Genomic DNA, 22,956 nt, shown 5'->3' with positions numbered 1-22,956 from the left:
GTGTCGGACAAAAGAAGATGAAATCTGCAGAACAACTCAGGGAAATCATTGACTCTTTGTAATGGGGATTTCAGCGGCCACTCAACTCACTGAGGTGTTTCCAGCCAAGAATAATCAACGCCTCCGTGCCGTTCCAGAGGATCTGGGAAGGATGTGAGTGTACAGAGGGTATTGCAGCAGATTACTGTCAATATGTCACACTTTCTGTCACCTTCTTGATGTAGGAGGATATGTATGCTCAGGAAGAGAGGCGGGATGTACAAACACGAGAACAAGCTTTTAGTGAAGGGAAAGCGGGAGGGAAGGATAAGCTCATTAAAGGAAACTCCCTTGTGCCAGGAAGTTGATTCACTGGTTTAATTACACTGGAAACTCCACTGGCTTTACTGGGGATGGAAGACCTTCTCATGTCTGAATAAAGGCTGAGGCTATAGTTCACGCTTTGCCTTTCATAAGACTTACCAGAGCATCCAGTTTGCATCAGCACACACATCCCTGCCAGGTGGTGGAAGGATAATGATTTGTGGTTTGCTGCTCAATTATCTCAATACCTCATAAAGGTTGAGCTCACCAAAGTATTCAAGAGTCAACTATGGGGGTAATATGTTCATCAACTGAAGCTGGGCCCAAATTGACAACTCCATAACAGAACTGCTTAAAAAAAAATCAATCAGGTTGTTGCAAATGCCCAGTCAATTGATTGAAATGCCATGGTGGGAAACAGTCACAAAACTTAAACTGAAGCATTAATGTAGAAAATTACTTCACATTCCCCAAGCTACACAACAAAGTTTCTTAAATTAAAGTTTCAAATTAATTTACATTAAGATGCTCAATCCCTACAGTCTTTGTTAAGGGCCTTTTTATTATCCTAGCATGCACTTGTCACTGGCTGAATTTATTTAAATTCAGATGTATTTGACTGATCAACTGTTTCTCAATGTTATCCATGTGAGGCATTAAACTAGTGAAGCTAAACGAAAGAAACACACAACACATGCATTTCAAAGTAATTAATATATTTATCAAATATGAAATCATACAGAGAAGAGTTTCTTGTTATGGATGCATATTGGTGACATGAATCTTGTTCGGAATTTTATCGTCTATTGCGACGCTGCTTCCAGGAAGTGATGTAGTTTTTACTTGTCTCTGAGAGAACATTTCCCAAAGGAAAAGAGTCACGGAGGTCTCCTATTGGGGAAATGCGCCCTCTGGTGGTCTTTCTCATAGCACAACGATTACGCCACAAACTGATCATTTTGAATTCATTTTATTGACATTTGTTCAAGAGAATTCCTCCCTGATAAAAGGAACCAATATCCTTTAAAACAGTACCTCCATTTAATGAAACTGAGGCAAAGAAAATTAGAAATGCAAAACAAAAACATTTACAATTCAATACAGTACTCCCATGCCTATATTTTGATTTAGCAGTTGACTTATTCCCTGTCTTGTTTTGCAGGAGCCTTATTACAGGAACTTGCAAGAAAATTCAGGAAATTCAAGTACCAGGTAGAATAAAAAAATAAAAGAAAAGAAAAATTATTATCTTTCATAAATAAATTTTTATAAATATTAACATATAAATGTAGCATATAAAAGCTATCTAAAACAGTTTAAAAAAAGATGTGATCATTAAAGGAAGGAGTTTGCCTGTACCTTATTATTGTTAAATTCTCATGAATATTCTAGAAACTCCTTGGTACCTCAATTCATATGAATAATCACAAACAAAATGTAATATGTGACGAAACAGTAAACTACAGTAAAGTAAGTAAACTATTAACATTAAAAGGCTTGTTGGCCTTTCTGAAACACATTCTGAAGCAGAACATGTAAAGAAAAGAACAAAACAGAGCGAGTAGAAAATCCCACCGCAACAAAAGAGACAACAAAACACAGAATGCCGATACCTAAATAAAGAACCTGTAGTTAAGACAGACTGCTAGTGAATCACACACAAGTTGAAGAATATTGAGTCAGACAAAAACAAAAACAACCCAAGACACAACCTGGGAATGCATGGCTCAGCTCTTACAAAGGTGCAGGAAACAGTCCCTTGAAATTTTGCATTTTTACAGAGGACTTTTTTTTTTTCTTTTTTTTTTTTGCTGAAAAATTCACACCTGAATGAAGGAGATTTACAGTAGACTTAGCTTGGTCTTAACGGAATGTGTTTTATCAATACATATACAAAATTTACATATGTCAGGTTTGTGCAGTTGCTTGTAGATCAGCAGCAGCAGAAACGCAAATATAAGGGTTTAGACTTGGGTTTGGGTGGACTGCCAGGTAAAGCATCCAGAACTTCACTGATCTGACCTTTCGAAAGACCCTTCCACTGCAGCAGTTTGGTTACGAGCTCCGGGTCCTCACTGTGAACAGTAGAAGTAAAACCAGGTCATTAGTGACAAAAAAGCTGAGTTTCCATTACAAAAGTGCTCAAAACTTTGTTGGCATTCTGCCAATGTCGAAAAGAACAATTGAGCTGTTTTCACTAAACTAAAAAAGCGATTGAAATCACACGTGAATAAGTTTGTTCGAAAGATAAATCATTAAAAAACAGGCAGCGCTGTGAGTCTCCTGTCATCTTCTTCCTTTTGCTTTACTTCAGTGGCAACTTCTGGTTGTTGAACGTGTGACTTGTGATGTTTCCAAAACTTTTGATCAGTTTTTCCAAATCGTTGTTTCCAGTAAACAAATTTATTTTCCAAATGTCAAATTGCCCAATTATACGGTCAGTGGGAACGCAGCTAGAGACACCGCCTCAAGTAATGATCAGTCATGAGTCCCAAGTTTCTGTCTATCTTTGATTGAGCACGAGATATGGATTCAGTTTTAATGCAGATATTATGTTGTATGGTAGGGGTGGCTGGGAAGGGATTTAGTTGGAGGTGAGATGGGCTTTCACTAACGTCGATATGTCAAAGAGCGAGTCCGAGGTTTAACTGTAGATCAGACTAGTAAAAAAATAATGAATTTCTGCCATTTAATGAATGGGGTTTTTTGTGCTTGGGGTGTTTATAAAGCCAGTAGAGATCCAAATGGAAGTATAAAGTATAATATTTTGCAAAAAGTGAATAGAAAATAAAGAAAATAAGAAAAAAGAAAATTGAAAATAAAGAAAAAGAGAGAACAGCTAATCAAATACTGAACACTAGACTAGTACAATCAGAAACCGGTTTACCTCCGCTTCTCAATGTCTTCCTGTTTCAATGAGATGGTGAGCTTGACTGAGTCGAGGTCTTTGCAGTCTGACACCTCTTGGATCACCAGTAGCAGGCGATTCCACTGCTGGACACCAGGAGCCTGGTTCAAATTGTACATGTTAGGAATGTCTGATGAGATTGAGACATCGCTGTCTGCAGTGACTGATCCTGGTCTCACCAGATCTGAGATGGTGGCGTGAAGCTCATCGGCATCCTCCTGGATCGCTTTACCAACATCTGAACTCCATTGCTTTTTCAGTACTGACTGACGATTTTGGAGGAGATGTTTGAAGTAAGAGTGAGCAACGACCTTATAAACCTCATTCATCACGATCTGGGGGGGCAGAAGGACAGAAGCAGTCAGATCTTGTACCAAACATTCAGACACAAATCTATTGAAAACTGATCATTTTTTAGACTAAATGACTTATCAACAATAAGCAATTAGCAATAGTATACTTTTTTCGTCAGGAGAAACTTGACAAAAAAGATGGCTTACCTTTTGTTCATCCAAAGCATAAGGCATCTTGGGAAAATGGTTCCTCAGAGAGTCAAACAGCTCACAGTGTCTTTCACCAGGCCGGCAGAGTAAAACCTTCCCACGTGGCCTGCTGGCCGATCTGAAGTAATCCTGTAGGCAGCTCTACAGGGCGGAGAATGTGTTTTAAATGTAAAATAGTTACAGAATGTTTTCCGTGCTCCCATTTTGTTTTTGTGAGAAGTAAATGTGATCACTGCAAAGAGGTACCTCAGCAAGTTCAGTTGCAATTTTCTTTATGAGCTCCAGAGTTAGAGCCTCCAGCTTTTCAAGCGTTTTCTTGGTTTCGTCAACAGAGCCAGCTTTAACGTTTCCTTCAGCCTGGATGTGCTGCCTGAAAGCAAGCAAAGTAAATCATGTCAAAATCAGGGCAGACAAGTACACTTTGACCAATTCATATATGGTTTAATGTAAAAAAATAAATAAAAAAAATCACTGTGTAACAATAGCTAAAGTTATTTGTAATAGCTGAATACCAGAACAATTGGAAAAAATATTTTTCAGAGATTTCTTCCACAGTCTTTTTTTTCTACATCTTTCCAAGAATTCAGATCTGGGCTTTTCCAATTGACCTTTAGCCATTTTGCCACTAATATGGCAGTATGCTGAAGGTCAGTGTTCATCTGGAAAACCCATTTGTGCCTGAGCTTTAACTTTTCCTCTCTTATCTCTTGAGATGATTTTTGTCCAATGCATCAGAAATTTGTGTACTTTTTAGTTTTACTTGAGGAATATTACTATAAAGTATCTCCACTCTTACTTGAGTAAACTGTCTGGTTACACTACCCACTGTGCCCAACTTCTCTAAAAGAACACCACACATGTTTCAACCAAAAATGCAGCAGATACAGACACAAAGCTACAGTTTGTGTAAAAATGAGAAGTCTTGTTTGAACAAGTTTTCTTGTTCTGATGTTAGTTTCTATCTGCTAAATCTGCTGAGAAGTTTGAAGCTCAAAAAACAACAACAAAAAAAAAAACAGGAATTGTTATATTTTGTCACTGTGAGAACTTTACCCTGCCCTACCGTGCATATATACTACCTATAAGCTTTATATTGAATAAAACAGAAATGGAAAAGTGTTTATTTTGCCTTAATTAGTTATTCTTATTCATTTGTTTTTGTTTTTCAATTTACTTTTTAGAACTTTACACATAGCTTCATATTTTGTCTGTCTGATGATGTAATTTTAAGACATTAAATCAGATGTTCTGATCAGACACTTGGAGCTTTAGTAACATTTTTACTCTTACTTGAGTCATTTTGTGGGCGGGTACCTGTTTTATTGTGAATGAACCTTATGAAGCTTATGAAGCCATAACCTCATTCCAAATGGTTTAAAGGCAGAGCTTTATTTTTGGAATTTTGTAAATAGAAATCATTTTCAGTAATCTTACCTGTCATACAACAGGAAAAAAAAATTAGTTTGATTTAAAGTTAAACAGTAAAAAAAAAGCCAAGTCCTAAAACACCCACCTTAGTTCTTTACACGTTTTCAGAGTCTTCAGGAAGTGTATGGTTTCTGGGTTTTCCCTCCATGCTTCAGCTTTCTTATGGAGTATCTCCCCTTGCGCTGAGTTGTACCTACAACAAAAAAAAATTTTTTGCAGCATTGACAATTCACTCGCTTTTCAAATGATAATAATTCTGATTTCAGTGTAAATTCATAGGATATGGTATCTGAGACAAGATGTTTTATATCTAGATGCCATTAAATTAACAACCTGTTTTATAATTCAAAGCGTCTCACCTTTTCACAAAACTCTGCAGCTCTTGGAAGCAAACCTTCTTCACCTTATTACTCAGCAATCTTTTCTCCTGTACTAATTTGGGCATTGCATTGGTACACTGAAAGAGAGAGAGAGAAAGAGAAAGGTCCATTATTTGAAAGATAAATGTCACATAAATTGCCTTTATTTGTTACCTCGAAAAAGTATTCAGTAGGGTTTATCGCAATAACTTCTGGCGCAATTTATCATACAGCAAAACTCGTTATCGTGACAGGGCTAGTATTCACACCCTCTGATCATTTGTTATGGTACAATCATGGAATCAATCAATCAATCAGTCCGTCCGTCAGTCTATCCATCCATCCATCTTATTTTTATCTGACATTGGGTTGCCAGGGTAACATCTTCAGGAGGGAAACCCAGACATCTCTCTTCCTAGTGACACTCTCCAGCTCATTTTGGGGGAATCTGCTTACAGTATGAAGGAAGTTAATTTTGACAATTTGCATCTGGTATATCATTCTGTCATTAACTATTTGTCATGAATACAGGTCAGGACAGAAAACTGTTGATTTGACCAGTAAGTCAGCAGCTTTCCTTAATATCTAAAGACTTAAAAACTGCTCTACTTGAGGCAGAGACTAGGTCCCTCCTCAGAGGTGTCTGTATCTGGTCCCTGACCTAGAGGAGCTGACTCACATCTCCTCACAATCAGCTGTGAACCGCTCCACTGCACGCTGTAGGCTATGGCCTGAAGAAACCAACAGAACCACATCCACAAAAAGCAAAGACGAGGCCAGAGGTTCCTAAATGACACACAACCACGTTTCCTAAATCCTCTCCGCAACCAGGCTTTGAGATCTGGTCCATGAACAGCACAAACAGGGTTGTGACGAGGGACGGCGCTGGGAACAAACCCCACTTTGTCCCGAAAAGGGAAAGCTCTTTCATTTGGCATACAAGACTTAGAAAGTTCTTAAAAGCTGCCCGGCTCAGGAACAAATGGCATCATAAACTTTCACAGTACAAAACCGTCATAAACCTGCAAAGATGAGCCACCTTATAAATTCATGAATCACAAAATTGGTCTGTAGATGTGCAAAGGTCATAGAGAATTTCAGCTGTGGTGAAGGAAAGGCTGGTTTCATTGTCTTAAGAGCCATACATGAATGATAGAAATGTCAGATTTAAGTTTGTGTATGATAAATTGGAAAAAGTTAATTGGAGCATGAATAGTTTTATAAGGTACAGTAATCATGCTACCAAATGACAAGCATTGCGGCAGTTAAATACAACTACACACACATAAATACACATAAATACACATAAATACACAGGCTTGTCTTACCTGAATAACGTCCACATAAAGCTGAGTGTAGGCCTCCTCACTGCGATCCATTTGTGTTCGATCAGCATCCAGGATTTTTCCCAGGGAATCTCTGAATTCCACCTGCAGACATAAACAATCATGAAACTAAGTGACTAATAGGAGCTACCACTTCCACTCTGGTGATTAGGGGGTTTGATACAGTGTAAGGGCCATTTTGTGTGTGTGTGTGTGTGTGTGTGTGTGTGTGTGTGTGTGTGTGTGTGTAAGTAACATTTCGCTGATTGATTCCTACCTTTACCATCTCCAGCAGTTTCTCCTCTGCTTTTGATTCCCATTCATCCAGCAGACCAAGGTCAGAGTGATCAAGTTGATCCTTCCTATTAAAGAACCAAAACAACTGGGTTGCAACATGTGTACATCTAAAAATGCTTCGGAAATGCATTAACATAAAAATAAAAAAGTGATTCACGAACGTCTTTATTGAAAGTATCTATATGTTTACATCATCATTGCTATACTGAGTTATTGCACAACTATCAGGTCAGGATCTCATTCAGGCGTGTAAACCCGAGCCGAGCCGACATGCCTCTTTACATTCATAGCAGTCTTTGAAGGAATGCGTGATAAACCCACGATTTAATCTGGGCAGGACCAGGAAAGACAATGGTACAAAGGAAACCTTACAATTATCTTTGCAAATAGTTTTGTGAACACGCAGTATGATCAAATAAACAAGATATGGTGTGTTAGTTCCTAATGAAGTAGCATTTGTTTGTTTGTCTATCTTTCCCATTCGCCTGATGGCAAACAAATGCTCGATGTGTGTCCTAAAAACAGGAGTACAGATTTGGAAAACCCCCTTTAATCACCTTTAGCCCTGGATTTATTTTAACTGTGGAAAATTTCCTAGTTCTGTAGCAAAACTATAGTACGAAGATGGACACCTAGCTGGTAAAGTCACAGTGAACCGTTGAATTAAGCCCCAGTCTGTTATTTCTAAAGAATTACATTGATCTTTAGATCTGATCTTTGTTTTATTAACATACAGAGGAATATTAATCTCCATGAAGTCGTCATAACTGTGAAATATGGCCTTTTTCTGCACAAACTTTTCGGGGTTTCATGCCACATTTTGTTTTACTTCTATTTTTGAGCAAGTAAAAGATGATGGGACAGTCAGCTATATGATCCATGCTAGGTCGCTTATTTGTCCTAGGATAAAAAGATCATAAGAAGTGGTTCACATTGCTGTCAAAACAAAAAGTGGAAAAAAAAAATCAACACAATATTATAAGTTGAAAATATTTTAGAAAGTGTTTTTCCTCAACAACAGGTAGATTTGTTAACTTTGGAAGTTAACTGCTTTTTTTTTTTTTTTACTTGAAACCCTTGTCAACTCAGGAATTGAAGCGCAAGGTTTTATATTCCAGATTGTTTTAAACAAAGACTCTTTGTGCTGGGTGACATCTATTTTGTCTGTGGAGAAAAAGGAGCATCAGGATTCCGTGTTGTTTGAGTTTTTCGGTATTTGCATTTTGATCATTTGTTTGTTTGTGTTCTGCCTTAGTCATTCTTTGTCTTCTGTTTCTGCCTCCTTTGCTTTATATGTTTCCGGGTTAGTTTGTTCTTTTGTATTTATCACTGCTAGATTTGTTTACTCCCTTCCCCGCTCCCCTTGAGTCACAGATTATTTGACATAGTTATTTTTACAGTGCAACGGTGCAGCACATGGATACATACCTCTGTGAGACCCAGTTTGTCAGGATTACCCAGCTTTTGCTGGTGCTGATGTTCTGGAGCAGAGCATCGATGTGAGGAAGTATCTCACAGAGGAAGTCATCTGTGGCGTGATTATTTTTGACTATTTCATCTACATCTTCCAGATGCTGATCCAGATGTTTTCCCAGGTCTGTTGGAACTTCTGGGAAGCTCAGGGGCTCGGATCTCTGATCACCGCCTCTCTCAGTGTGATGGGAGGAAGTCTGCTCTCTGTCTGAAGTGTCATCAGAGCACATTGAACGGAGCTCCTGTGAGAGCTGTCCTGTCTCAGATACAGGACCTGAAAGTTCAGAAAAAGATTCTTAAAAATTGACAATTGTCAGCCTAACATCTCTCTCTCTCACTTTCTTTCTCTCTTTGTGTCTTTTTGAATTTGTCTCAGTTAAAACATCTGAAAATATTCACAACTATTAACTTTCACCCATGTCATATTACAGTAACACTGCGCTGTGTTTTACAGCTGCTTCGTGTCGTTCTGTCTGAAAAACAGCGTCTTTAGTCAGAGGCTTCGTCAAAAGTGCCGTAACACAGACAGCTGTAGGAAGGAGATCGTTCCTGCCCACAGCCATCACCATCTATGATGGCTCTTTGAAGAATTTTGAATTAATATGAGTTACAGGAAAATTTTATTTTCCCTTTGGATCAGTAAAGTATTTTTTAATTTGAATTTGAAAATTCCAATAGAATACATTAACATTTGTGGTTGTAATGTGATGGAAAGTTAAAAAAAAAACAATCCTACAGGATCTTTGAACCCAAAAACCTGAGGTGATCAGATGTATCAGGAGAAACCTGCCGAAAGTTTGACAACAATTTTAGGGAGTGTTTACATGAAGCCAGTAATCTTCTGTTTTGGGAGATCTCCGTATCCTTTCCTGTTAGAAACTAGAAACTAACTTCTTGGTTGAGTAAGAAGTATTTTAAAACTAAACCTACCTAACTAAACCGACTTAATTATAAACAATAAACAACATTCTATAGAAATTTCTGTGGAATGGCTCTAAATATAGCTGGCTCATACAAGTCTAGCAGGTTTTAAGGCATTTGCCAATGTTTCCCTGTCACTTCAGTCAGAGAAAGGAGAATTGCTGCTGGTCATGCCCTAGGAATTTCATCACCACTCAACATGAATAATAAACCTGTACCTCCTCCACTTTGCAAATGTACATTACACAGTGGATCTCAACAGTTTGCTCTATTTAATAGAATGTTATTATTATTATTATTTTTTTTTTCAAAATTAATTTCAAAACCTTTTCATCACAACTTGCCACATTCCATGCCACATTTCTCCTTCTTACTTTCACCTTTTGGCATAGCAGTTTTGTCCATTAATCAGGGTTTTAAATGTGTGTGTGTGTGTGTGTGTGTGTGTCTGTGTTTTTTGAATACGTTAACACTGTAACTGAGATTCAGCTAAAGAGCAACCAAATCGTTTCAAGGAGCAAAAGGTGCGCCTTAGACACTCTGGGCTTGTTAAAACATGCCCATTCGTTCTGCTAAGTTCTTCAGTTCTCTCAGATGATAAGAGAGAGGAATATTTTCTTTATTGTTTGGATGTACCGATTGCAGTTTTCTGACCGATCGTCGATTACTGATCTTTTGAAAAGCTTAACCTGTTGATTCCGATATTGGCCAATACTAATTTTTTTGTCTGAAACGATGCTCGATATAGCAAGAAAGTTGTTGAGTTGGCAACAGTGGGGTCACTATTGTTAAATTTAAATGTGCAGACATAAATCTGTCAGTTAAGCCTTTTTCACTGGAGAGTAAAGGAGGACCATGGTTGATTCTTACACATTGACCAAGCTAGATAAGATCAGTGGATAAGATCGACTTCATATGTAAAAATTGGTCGATTACCAATCTCCCAAAATTAAGGAAATCGGCACCGATAAATCAGCTGGCCGATAAATCAGTGCACCCCCAATATTATTTACTTTGAACATGATAGAAGTAAAATCAACAAGGAATGCAAAAGACACATATTTTTGCACCACAATAACCTTAATATATATGTCTACATTTGCACAATAAGATCATTTTTATCCAAGTTATTACCAAAGGATTCAAGAAAGTCATGAAATATCAGCTGAGCTTTAGGGATAATCAGATTCTCTATAAATTAGCTGTTAATTTAAGGTTATGTAGATTGTTGCAACTAAAGCATCTTTTTATCACAATCTCTCTTTCCAGAATACAGATGAAATAAATAGTTTTGAACTGATTTGACAAAGTCTTATTTTACAATACAATATGCTAAATAGTATGGTGTGTGTGGAGAAGAATGCTACCTATCAGATATTATATCTTTTGTCTTTTCAAGTAACTTCATTTCAGTTTATTTAGATAGCGCCAAACTACAACAAATGTCTCAATTCGATTCATTTACGGACACATTTCAATTGATTTTAAAACTCTAAAATATAAGATATATTCAATTTGAAAAATTAACACTTAAAGTTGAAGCCTGTGTGTGCCTTGCTATTCTTCTTAAATACATTTTAGAGTACTTACTTAAGAAGTGTACTTCCAATCGAACCCCGAGTCTAATTTGATAATCAACAATAGCTTTCACTGTGTGCAGCTTTGCTATGAAAAGATGGCCAATAGAAATGATAAGTTCTCACTCACGGTCATAGTCGTTATTGTTCTCCATTAAAGGCTTGGTGCTGTCCATTCTTTGCACCCTTTTCGGTATCTTGTCCCAAAGCTTTTTCATTTTGTCTTTTTAAATTTCCCTTTTTCAGTCCCAGGATGACTTCCTGTCAGCTCGTGCGCCGTGTTGTTGTGAATCGGCTCCTCTGTCAGCCTTTATAAGCTCTCAGAGTGGGGGGAGGGGAGGGGAGGGGAGTTTTCCACCGCAGAGTCCAACATTAACTGCACGTTTTACTTTCGCTTTCTACTTCATTGAAGCGATTACAGGATGGAATAAGAGATCTCAGGACTCCTGTTGGTAAAGTAACCACGGAGATTATTGTCCACCGCTTTCCCTACTTTGAGTTTGTCTGATGAAATAGTTCTACTGCAATTGTTTTATTTTAGCATAAATTAATTATTTATGCCCTTTTATGGACATAAAAGGCCACAAAAAGCCCCCATCTGGGCCGTATTTACTGAGGTTCGACACCAGCATATTTAATACTGTGCAACTTAAGGACTATGAAAACATCTCGCCTGACAGTAACGATAATGTTGAAATGTGCTTCTGAGTTTCCTATTGGTGCTAAATGTAAAGGCTATTCCACAGCTTTAATGAGTCTAGGTTAAATTTTATCATCTTTATTTAAATATGTATATTTAAAAATCAGGTGGATCAATTGTAAACTAGATAATTCTAATAGATTTGTGAAAATAGAGAAAAAGGATCTGTTCATTGTTTTTACAACAGCATCACTTTATCTTTACAAAAACATTAAAATCAAAATAAATTGACCAGTCAAACCTGGACTGATTCCTTAAATCTATAATCAGGGTCATTCTGGAGATTAATCCCCATTTTTATTTGTTCAGTCTGTGCAGGTTAAATAAATCATTCTCCTTTACAGTGCTTATGTTTACTTTGCAGCCAGGCTCAACCCAAAATCTCTGCTCCATTTGAACATGACAGAGACTGAAAACCTCAACGGCAAAAAAAGTGAAGTAAAAGTAAAAAGCCACAGCTTTGTTGTCTCCTCGCAGAGTGAAGAAAAGGCATTTATTCACAAACTCAAACTCATGTAAGAGCTTCCTGGAAATCATCGGTGGGCTGATGCTTTTATTAGCCATGAGAGCAACTGTCTGATGTCATAGGTTGAAAATGAAACGGGGCTGGGACAGATCCTGACTGGAAAGTGAAAGTACAAACGTCTCACATAAAAAATAAATTGATAATCACTATGGTTACAGTAAAGCTACACTAGGAAAGGTTTTAATGAGTCTACATGAAATGGTAAACTGTTTCTTCTATTTCCATTTGCAAGGTGGGGCATACAGTTTGCTCTGAGTTTGAACAGAATATGTGACTTCTCTTAAGTCAAACAGAGAAAAAGAGACAGGACAAAACAAAATCCTATCCTAGCCAAACATTATAGAGAAGAGACAGAAACTTTAAACTTTTAATGTAATCCCTTCTGTGCACTTTTTTATTACAAACTGAAATGTGAATTTGAAAACAACATGAATCCTTCGGTGTGTTTATTTCCAGCCCTGTGATAAAACATTTGCCTCCATATAATTTTCTTCTGTTTTTGATTATTTTGGTGTGGCACTTAAAGCTGTGGTATGTAACTTTTATAAATAATAATAATAATAATAATAATAATAATAATAATAATAATAATAATAATAATAATAACAACAATAATAATTTTAAATAGAATGTTTTCATGTTTGTTGTAAACAAACATGAAAACATAGTGACTATGATGTCACTATGTCATCACAGTACGGTATGAGACAGAGAGCACTGGGTTGCAAAAAAATATTTTTTGAAATTTGTTTATGTTTTCTTTAATAAATTAGGATTCTTTAATAAATTAGGATTATTTTTGCACCGCTGAATCCAAAAATGACGTCCATTTTTTTCAATCAGGTCAGGTTTTTATTCTAATTTGATTTAGAGAAATCTGATCTTCTGACTAAATTGATGAGATTTTTGTGACATTATCAGTTCATTTCCGTTCATATTTCCCATCCAAAAAAGATTTTAGGAGAAAACTAAATTGATTTCCTATAGAGTGTATTAATTAAATGTTACAAACTTGGATTTTTGTAAACTGAATAATAAACACTAAAAAGGGTAAGTACATGTAAATTGAACATTACGACTTCATTGTATAAAATGCTCCGTCTCTTTTCTGTCCTGATGGAATCTCTCCTCCTGCTCATCACTCGTTGATCAGATTCTCAGGAAATTGATCCAGATGTTTGAACAAGTCATGCATTTTGATACTCATGTTGCTCCATAGTTCAGAAAGTTGACCTGATTGAGCAAAACCAAAGTGATTTTTGGATTCAGTTAATCAAAATGACCCTAAAGCAGTTGGAAACCCCCAGACTATTTTTGGCTGTTGACCAGTGTAATATGTGCAACAAAAAAAATCGGGTTCCTCCGCCTTCTCCTAGCGCTAACTAGAAATAACCAATCAGAGCCAGGGGGCGGGTCTTTGCGCTGTCAAGAATGTTTAACTACAATAAAGTTCAATCTGAATCTGAACATTGTCAGTTGTTTATGCCTTAAAACATGAAAATAAAATCTCCACAAATTACACCCACCTACACACACACAAATGTTTGTGTTGCTATATTTGTGGGGACTTTCCATTGACTTTCATTCATTTCTACAGCCTAAACCTTACCTTTACCCTTTTCCTAACCCTAACCCTCACATACGTAACCCTAACCCTCACATACCTAACCCTAACCCTAACCAAAACTCATTTCATACCTTAGCCCTAAATCTGACCCCTGACCCAAAAACAGGGTTTCCCCTTGTGGGGACCAGGCTCCGGTCCCCACAAGGAGCAATTGGTCCCCACAACGTAGTATATGTCAGGAAAATCGTCCCCACAAGGTATTACAAACAAACGCACACACACACACGCAGGCACACACACGCACGCACTCACATTAGTAAACACACTCTGCTCTAATCTAGCTCAAAGTGTTCACACCCTCTTTAAAGCCAATCAGATTTTATTAGAGTTTGTCTGAGCCAATCATTAATTTGTCAACAAAATTCAACACTGCAGTGTTTCTTCTTCTCCCCTCCTGTTTCATTTCACTAACTGTCTTCCACACATTTCAGGTGTTTTCCCAAAGATAAGCTCCAGCTTACTTCATGCACCTCCTTTTGTGTTAGCTCATTAAAATGGAGAGATCAACATTTTACCTGATTGCGTAATAAACTTTCCCCGTGGAATAAAATAGCACATTGTTCATTCCTTTTTTCAAAACCTCTCCCTGGGGTCAGGCCAGGCTTGTGTGGGTGAATCAAAGATTACATGCAACATTTATGATATCTTTGGATTAAAAACACCCTGCTGGGTGAGCTTTTAAGGATAAAAATATGGAGGGATATTCCTGTGCTGCTTGTGGGAGGGAGGAATAGTCCCTTCAATTTCACCAGAATCAACAAATACTTTGTGTCGAGGCGGTAACCTGTTTTACAACTCAACTGCTTGAGGTAAACGTTGGTGAAGCCTGAATGCTATGTGGCGGGCTTTATTTAAATTCAACGTTAGATATTTGCGGTTTAATCATGGACAGTTTCATGTAAGCACAGCCTCCCGGCTACTGCTAGAAAAAAAAATCAGGAAATAGACCTGAGAAAATAAGAACTCTAGAAAAACTTCTTCACGGTTTATTCTTTCAACAGTTTCATTTTGAAGTTTCATTTCAGAGGCAGACGCCATCATAACCCTGATGAAGTCACCTGATTTTTGACCAATTAGATGTTTTCTATTAAGTAGCAGTTTTGGTATCTTCAGCTCTTGTTTAATAAATCATTAAAACAGATAAATGAGATTGCCAATAAGTTAATGCTTTATTTTAATTTGTTCCAATATACTCATTTAACTTCAAATAATGCATCAATATTCTGATTCTCTAAATGAAATGTTTTAATAAGACAAACTAATAGTTATCCTCTTTTTATGGCATGTGCTTTATTTATATATACAACGAGAAAATAGATCTCCATAAAGGGAAAATAATTTTCCTTTCAGGTATTTAATAGATATAACACTGACAACTTCTACTTGAGAGAGCGCACTCAAATCGTGGCAGCTGACGCCGTGGCAGCTGCCACAAAAGCCGAATGCTGACTCTGCTAAGCTGTGTCTGCTTCTGGCAGCTGCCACCGGTTCTAATCCTGGTCTGGAGTTCATATGTTCCCCCTATGGTTCTCTCCATTTACTCAGGCTTCCCCTTAATATCCAAAAACGTGATCATGAAGTTCATTGGTCTCTCTACATAGCCCTAATGTGTATGTGTGTGCGTGTGTGTGAGTAAGATTGTTGGTACTTTCTTTCTTTATGCTGCCCTTTGGACTGGTGACCTGTCCACGCTGTGCCTCTTGTCCAATCATTACATGAAATACCAGGCCCCCAAAACCCTTAAAGGCTGAGCAGGTATAAACAGTGGAGAAGCATAATTCAATTGTCTTTATCAGTTGCAACAAATATAATTAATTGGATTGCAAAATTCTTATGAAAAAATGTTTAACCTCAACAGTTTAGTATGTATTGCTAAACGTAGTTGAAGTAGCTCACACTTTCAATAGACCAGGTGACCTCTGATGCAGACACCAGAGGTCACCTGGTGTCTGCACTACTACACAGAGTGTAGTGGTTTAAATAACTAATAATTAAAAAGCATTAAACAGCATTAGCTGTTTGGAAATCCCTTCAACTCCAAATACAACTAGATTTTTTATAAATGCCTAAATCATAATAGTAAATTCCACTTATTGTCACAATTATGATAAATGCATACATGTGTTTGAGCTTGTATATTTATTATTAATCCTATATGGATTTTTGAAACTTCCACAATAAATTCAAAACATATGTGTATACTGTGAATATACATATGTATACGTGTGTACATAGCAGCATATCGTGTTGTATAAGTATCAGAATGTATTGTAATATGTAAGTTTAGTATATTTTATATCGCACAGCATACAATATATTGTATATCTTACATGGTATGCGTAACTGTATGTAACTGACTTTCGAGACATAATGTAAGAAAAAGCCATATTATTTGTGTATGAACACAGAGTGAGAGTAAATTAGTTTTATCTTCTTCCCACTACTTTTATTGCTAAATTTGTTCCTTGTTTTTATATTAATAGTATTATATAGAAATGAACTGGATGACTTAAGAGAAGTTTTGTTCTGTTAACTTATTTATTGTGTTTATTTGTATATGTATTTTTCTTTGCAAGTTCTTTTTTTTTCTTGCCTGGGGTAAGACCTGCATTTTATACTTTTTGTATGTCTCCAAAAAAATTAAAAAATAAAATAAACTTATGCCACCTATTCCAAAATTTAAAAATCCTTGTTTTAAATTATTCAATCCAAGAAAAGAAAGCTTCAAATAAATCCTTAGAAGTCCAGAAATAATGTTTTTCATCCCCATGACGAAACACAACATTTGACAACAAATTACAAACAAAACCATTACTTGGGAAACACATGGAGGGAAATCCCATCTTTATTGTGGAAGTGAATGAATAAGGCAGATCACAGAAAGCTAAAGCTGTGTTGGTCACATGGACAGGGTTTAATAGGGTGAAAATAAAAATCACAAAAGTCACCAAATTCATTTTTCATAGCAAAACATTGTATCCTCTAATAACAGCTCGCTTACAAGTTAATGCGGATGACTTATAAACAATATAATACACAAGCATTTTAGAGTTAAGTTCATGAACAGTTTTGCTACAGCATTAACACTTCGGTGAACTGAGGGAGCTGCTGCCCCCTGGTGGACAGGAATGAAACATGACGCTGAGCCTCATTCGCCTAACTCTTCTGCCTTTCCTCCTTCTCCCCATACGTCCTTTAGGACTTCTTATACTCAATTCTCTCCACCTTAACGTCATCTCCAATCAGCTGATAAACATACGTCACCACAGTAGACGCTTGGATGTCCATTAGTACAAAGGAGGGGATAATGTTTCTGGAACAAAGAGCACAAAATACAGAATGTTACAAGAGAATAAAGGATTACCAAAGAACTGAAAAAAAAAAACAAAAACAAAAAACAACAGCAACAGGTAAATACAGGCTTTCCTATTGTTTTCCATTCAACATTTTTGGACTTTTCCAGGATCAAATTTTCCAATATCACAATTTTCTAGATATAAATACTTAAAGGCGCAGTATTATGTGTTTTTCAGGCAGAGAGCCAAACTATTGGAGAAAAAGCATGCTAAAGCTAGCCTAGCGCCTCTGAGATGTGCATTTACCCAGCTCTTTGTTGCTGTATATGAACTCTTCTAGAATGGTACCCAAACTAACAGAGTTGTTGCTCTGTCTTCAGTGGACATGTTCATCCAGAAGGAGCGAATGCTGCAAGTTTCCTTCAATAGAAAACTTTTTTTTTTTTTTTTTTTACCAATTTTAATTATAAACTGAGCTTTGTTTAATAACTAGGATCAATATGGAATGTATGTAATTGGCCTGTAAACTTTCTGTATGATTGGACTCTTTGCAAAGTTTCTTGAGATGACATGTTAGGATGAAAAATATTGCAAATCATTTTTACCATAGAGTGCCTAATAACACCTCCAATGTACAATTGGGGGGAAAAATGTGTTTCCTAAGTACTTCTAATTTAAAATAGTCTCTTAATGATACATAGGAAGTTAAGCTCAAACACGCCTTCTGTGTTCTGTGCTGCAGTAAATCAGACTTTCAGTCTTTGCTTGGATATTTCCTGCTTTAAAATGGACACAGGTTCTGGTCACGGCTACCTTTCCAGTGCGTTGTAGGCCCCGGTAGCAGAGCCGGGGTTGATGTAAAACTTGTTTTCGTTCTCGAAAGCCTCGAACTTGTGTGTGTGTCCCGAGATGAGGATGTCGACATCCAGCTGTCTCTGGAGCAGCGCCAGGCTGGCCATGTCGCCCCAGGGGATGACCTGGTGGCCGTGGATGAGGCCGATCTTGAACTGGCCCACTGTCACCACCTTCTGCTCGGGGTAGTTCAGGTTCTAAGAGGAGGGCAGAAACAGTTTTGATTTTAGTGAACACACTAGCTGGAGTGATCTGCTTTAACCAGAGAGAAAACCCTGAATGTAGAGTGAAGAACTCCTGGTATTTAGTGGTTCGATACACTGCCTTGGAAAAGTACCTCTACCCTTTTTTAGCTTTTCTGCTCTTTAACAACAAATCTCACTATGTTTTATTATAATGTTGTAAGACAGACTAACACCAAGTAGCACATAATGTAGAGGGGAAAGAAGTTTTTTCCCCCTATAAATTAATAAAAACATTACTTTGGTACATCTAAATTAGGGATCACCTTAATTTCAGTATAAATTCTGTCTTGTTGTTAAAGCGACAGGGGTTTGAGGGGGAACATTACATAAGAGTTTAAATCAGCCTGAACTCAACATCCTCAGTGAAACATGGTGGTGGCAGCATAATGCTGTGGGGATTTTCTGGTAGTGCAGGGACAGATAAATTTGTGAGATTCCAACTGTGAAAGACGGACTTTGAACCAAGTGCAGTGATTGCTTAGAATTCCCCAGATCTAAATAAAATTGATAACTTCTGGTGTGTCTGAAAAATTGATGTTTATAGAGCCTCTGAGTCCAGTCTGAATAGGATCAGGTTTTATGAAAATAATAATAATAATAATAAAAGCCAAGCCTTTCCTCTTATGGTCTAAGTAGAAATATGTATATGATATCTTTCGAAGAGGGACATTAGCCAGGCACAGGGAACCTCAATTTGACACATTCAGTGGTGAGGACACTTCTACTAATACACTAATAGCAGAGCTAATTTTCCATTTAGCGTTTTTTGCTCACTTTGAAAACATTTAGCACACTTAGCTTTCCCTTTCACAAAGTACTATATTGGTATAGCGATTTAGCGTTAGCTTCCAGTAAGTACTATATGACATAATGCTTTAGTGTTAGCTTCCACTAATTGCAATACTGGTAAAGCACTTTAGTGATAGTAGAATTAATATTTATGATTAGTGATTCAGGCTGGAGCAACTAATGTTTTAACTAGCGGTGACCACCACTGGAATATCGGTCCTCTTTCTCTAAATACTATTTATTTTTCAACTTAAATACTTTTCCACTGAAGGGTGTAATGACTACGGTGGATCTTAATAAGGAGCACAGACCTCGTCAAAGTCTCCCCGCACAATGTGGACGTCCCCAGCGAGAGTTTTCAGGTAGTCGTAGCTCTCCTTGGTGCACAGGTTGCCTGTGCAGAGAATATGCTGGATCTTCCCCGGGACCAGCAGCTTCTTGAATTTGGCTGGCAACGTGTTGCACCGGTGGGGAATGTGCAGGTCACCTAACACCAAAACCAACTAATGTCGCACAAACACACACAAAAACCAGTTAGTGACCCACAGATGAACGGAGGTGTCCGAGAACTGGAAAAGAACATAGTCCAAGGACAGAGCCCTGCAGGGTGCCGTAGGTCAACCTGTAGCAGAAAACAGTGGACATAAACTCCACAATAACCCTCTTATTCACCCTTATTAGTTATTGATATTAAGATTTTTTTTACAATAGAATAATGCAACCCTTTTTTTTCTTGTACTGAAACACCCACTAATCCAATACAGCTGATTAACACCTCACTCAAGCCAATCAAATCAGCAACATTTATAAGTACAATTCTGAACATATAATGTGTCTGAATTCAAACTGGCTTCTAAATGTCATTTCATGAAGAGTTTTTAAAAATCCAAAATTTAAAAAAAGACAACAACAAAAAAGTGAACTGATTACGCACAGCTGGACTTCAGACACTCAGTGACAGACTGGAGATATGTCTACTGTTACAAAACACAGGAAGTGACACACAAGCATACATGAGCAAACTGCATTATGAAGAGATAGTTCAGGATTCTCTTCGACATGAGGTTTGGTTAAAAAGCTTAAAAATTTAAATCTTACCTGCATTAGATAGCTCTTGAGATTTTCATTGAGCATAAATCCATATTTGTTCATTTTACAGGTCTGACCAATATTTGTCCAATGTCAAAAAAGGTGCTAAGAACAGAGATGTAAAGTATTTATGATGCTTCTCTGTGCATAACTACCCAATATGAACATGACGGTTTGAAGCTTCATGAAATATCATCTGCAAAAGAAAATTACAAGTTGTTCTTTTGATGGTGGGAGTCCACTTTGACCCTGGCTCCTCTGCCTTCCATGACCAATTATCTGGTGAAGACCTCAAGAGAGTTACCTAGTACAGGTAAGATTTTAACTGCGCGACACGTAAATAATCCTAAAATACCCCTTCAATACTAACAAAATCCCTACATCCCACTGTAACTGCAACAGCTGGATAACTTCTGCAGTGGGTGCAAATTTCTCTTCTTAATTTAGAGCTCAGGTGAGTTAAAAAACGTGAAAAATCTGTTTATTTGGTTAACAGAAAATAAAATCCAGAAATGTGTCACAGGGGTGACTCGTACCTTCTAACAGAAGGCTAAAAGGAAAATTTTTGGATGCACCAACAAGCTCAATTTTCTAGAATCACTGTTTACTAGAAAACAAAAAAAGCACACACACACAGTTGAGAATTTTTCTATGGAACTTAACTCCATATTATTCAAATTTGTGTGAGGGTTAACTAAACGTGAGTCCTCGTGCAGCAGAGTGCCTAGAAACGGATCTGGGCATTTACATCTATATGGTCTTTGAAACATTTTACCAGGAGTGGCAACTAATCTGTCCACATCCTTATATTTGGGATAACAATACAGATCAAGCGTATGTCAGCATAAGTTCAATTCACAGCAGCTCTTGGAATAACAGCGGCTCGTTTTGCTAAAAAGGCAAACAAACAACAACAACAAAAAAATGTCAGACCTGCGCAAATTTGCAATCCCATTTTCTTGTTAGTGCCACACAGAAGGGTGAGCAGAACGAGGCAGCATAAAGCGAGCACACTTACCCGGTGACCAGTCTGGTTGGTTGGAGACAGACAGATACAGAGAGGTGAAGAGGAGGGGAGGAAGAGGAAGAGGTGCATGTGTACATGACACGGGATGTGTTCAGAGATTGGGGTAAAAAAAAATACAAACAGAAAGAAGTTGGGACAAATTAAAAAGTGAATGGATTAGATTGATTATATAATGAATTATTCAAAAACAAATAAAGAAAATTACAAACAAATTAAATGGTAAAGTGGTCAAGACATTTGTTAATGGTTGATGGTTAGTGATCATGCTAAGCTGAAAACAACGCAGGAACCTGAGTGTCAGCCAGTGCAAAATCAGGTGCCAAAGCAAATCTGACCGCTTTACTGTAATTTAGCACAAATAATAGCACAGAGATATTTTAACTGATATCCTAAACCCAGAGCCGGCCCAACGCATAAGAGATTTAAGCTGTTGATTAGGGAACCGAAGCCCTAAGGACAATGTAAAGCTCCAATTTGTAGTTACAAATTTTACAAATTGCTTTGAAGCTGTATAAATAGTAAACCCAAAAAGACTTTTAATTATTTTACATTTACAATGTTATGTAACACATAAACCTTGTTAGAGGTGGTAGTTTTGAATGCATCCGCAAATTAAGGAATTACATGATCATCTCCAAGCTTTATCTGATTGTTGTTAAACTCAAGAGACCATTAAAGTGCATGATGCCATTTGATGTACTTAGAAAAAGTTGAGATTTCTTCTTTTAAAATCAAGTCATAAACAAAAAAATTATATATTTTTATTGATTTCTACTTACTATGTAATGCACCACTAAGTACGAGTAATAACTAGTGTTTTTTAATCAATAAGGTGAACGTAATCTGAGCATGCTCCGTAAAATCCATAACACTGAACACACAATAAGCAGAGCCACAAATCAGGTTTTGCTTAGAGTTCCATACAGTCTTGGGCCAGCTTTATATAGACTGACAACTACATCAACCTGAAAAATTATAAGGAAAAATGAATGAATGAATGAATAAAAACATAATGACAGCAGCTTCCCTAGGAAAAGTATCTACTTTGCCAGTCTTAAAAAGAACAAATAAGCAAAGTGTAGCATGGGATAATATCCAGGAAGCATATTTCATCAGTTGCAGTACAAGAAAATGTTTTGCAAAATGAAGCTGCCTTTAGCTGGTTAGCCACTGTAGCGCTAATTTGATTGGTAAGTATAAAATATAACATGCTGTCATAACAAAATACTCCAAGAACAAGAATGGCAAACTAGGAAAGAACCGTGCAAAAAACCTGCTACAACAGGGGTGAGTGAAACTGTTAAGAGTGGTTTTCTGGGATACTAAAAACTCAAGGATGTCATGTGATCGTAGATCCATCTTTTGGTCGAGCTAAAGTAGAAGTAACCCTACAACTAAACCCTACTACGAGGCTGGGACGCAACGTCGCTTTCTTTATGTCGACAGCGACTTTGCTAATAAACCAAGCGTAGTTAAAGATCACTACATGCAGGAAATGGCTCTCCTTTCGACGTTTCAGACTCACCATCTTGTCTGTTGCTGTTTGCTGCTAGTCCAGTTAGGAAGCGCCTACGAACGTAACGGAAGCTAATAGGGTAGACGAAACAGGAACGTCCCGGAAGGCGATATGTCGGCCATATTGTGTGTGGCATTTCTACGACAGTGCATACTGCTCAAAAAAATAAAGGGAACATTTCACTTTAATTTTGTG

At 37.3% G+C, this 22,956-nt stretch overlaps 2 protein-coding genes and 1 long non-coding RNA gene across 5 annotated transcripts; 1 reads left to right on the top strand and 2 right to left on the bottom strand.

The window, feature by feature from the left end:
* Nucleotides 1–1,257: 1,257 nt before the first annotated feature.
* On the bottom strand, nucleotides 1,258–11,396 carry LOC103129101 (uncharacterized). 2 transcript variants are annotated; one of them, XM_016664825.1, is made up of 12 exons: nucleotides 11,225–11,396; nucleotides 10,102–10,104; nucleotides 8,552–8,864; nucleotides 7,104–7,188; nucleotides 6,830–6,931; nucleotides 5,502–5,599; nucleotides 5,228–5,335; nucleotides 3,961–4,084; nucleotides 3,712–3,855; nucleotides 3,391–3,546; nucleotides 3,191–3,312; nucleotides 1,258–2,378 (listed from the first exon to the last, which is right to left on the bottom strand). In XM_016664825.1, the coding sequence occupies exons 1-12, from the start codon at nucleotides 11,310–11,312 to the stop codon at nucleotides 2,237–2,239; spliced, it is 1,485 nt and encodes a 494-aa protein (XP_016520311.1). In that variant the 5' UTR covers nucleotides 11,313–11,396; the 3' UTR covers nucleotides 1,258–2,236. The 2 variants fall into 2 exon arrangements, with proteins under 2 accessions (XP_016520311.1, XP_007540126.1); XM_007540064.2 differs by lacking the exon at nucleotides 10,102–10,104 and having other exon boundaries at nucleotides 8,552–8,870.
* LOC107834070 (uncharacterized) lies at nucleotides 5,732–21,208 on the top strand. The gene is made up of 3 exons (XR_001659852.1): nucleotides 5,732–5,760; nucleotides 19,323–19,324; nucleotides 20,127–21,208. It is a non-coding gene; the product is annotated as an uncharacterized LOC107834070 (long non-coding RNA).
* On the bottom strand, nucleotides 16,759–22,878 carry vps29 (VPS29 retromer complex component). Of its 2 annotated transcripts, XM_007579265.2 has the most exons (5): nucleotides 22,771–22,863; nucleotides 21,237–21,248; nucleotides 19,441–19,632; nucleotides 18,057–18,292; nucleotides 16,759–17,260 (listed from the first exon to the last, which is right to left on the bottom strand). In XM_007579265.2, exons 1-5 carry the CDS (start codon nucleotides 22,771–22,773, stop codon nucleotides 17,143–17,145), a joined length of 561 nt encoding a protein of 186 aa, XP_007579327.1. In that variant the 5' UTR covers nucleotides 22,774–22,863; the 3' UTR covers nucleotides 16,759–17,142. The 2 variants fall into 2 exon arrangements, with proteins under 2 accessions (XP_007579327.1, XP_007579328.1); XM_007579266.2 differs by lacking the exon at nucleotides 21,237–21,248 and having other exon boundaries at nucleotides 22,771–22,878.
* Nucleotides 22,879–22,956: the final 78 nt, after the last annotated feature.

Source organism: Poecilia formosa, unplaced genomic scaffold (assembly GCF_000485575.1).
Source record: "Poecilia formosa unplaced genomic scaffold, Poecilia_formosa-5.1.2 Scaffold514, whole genome shotgun sequence".
Classification (NCBI taxonomy): Eukaryota; Metazoa; Chordata; class Actinopteri; order Cyprinodontiformes; family Poeciliidae; genus Poecilia; species Poecilia formosa.
This window is presented reverse-complemented; position numbering and strand designations above follow the sequence as displayed.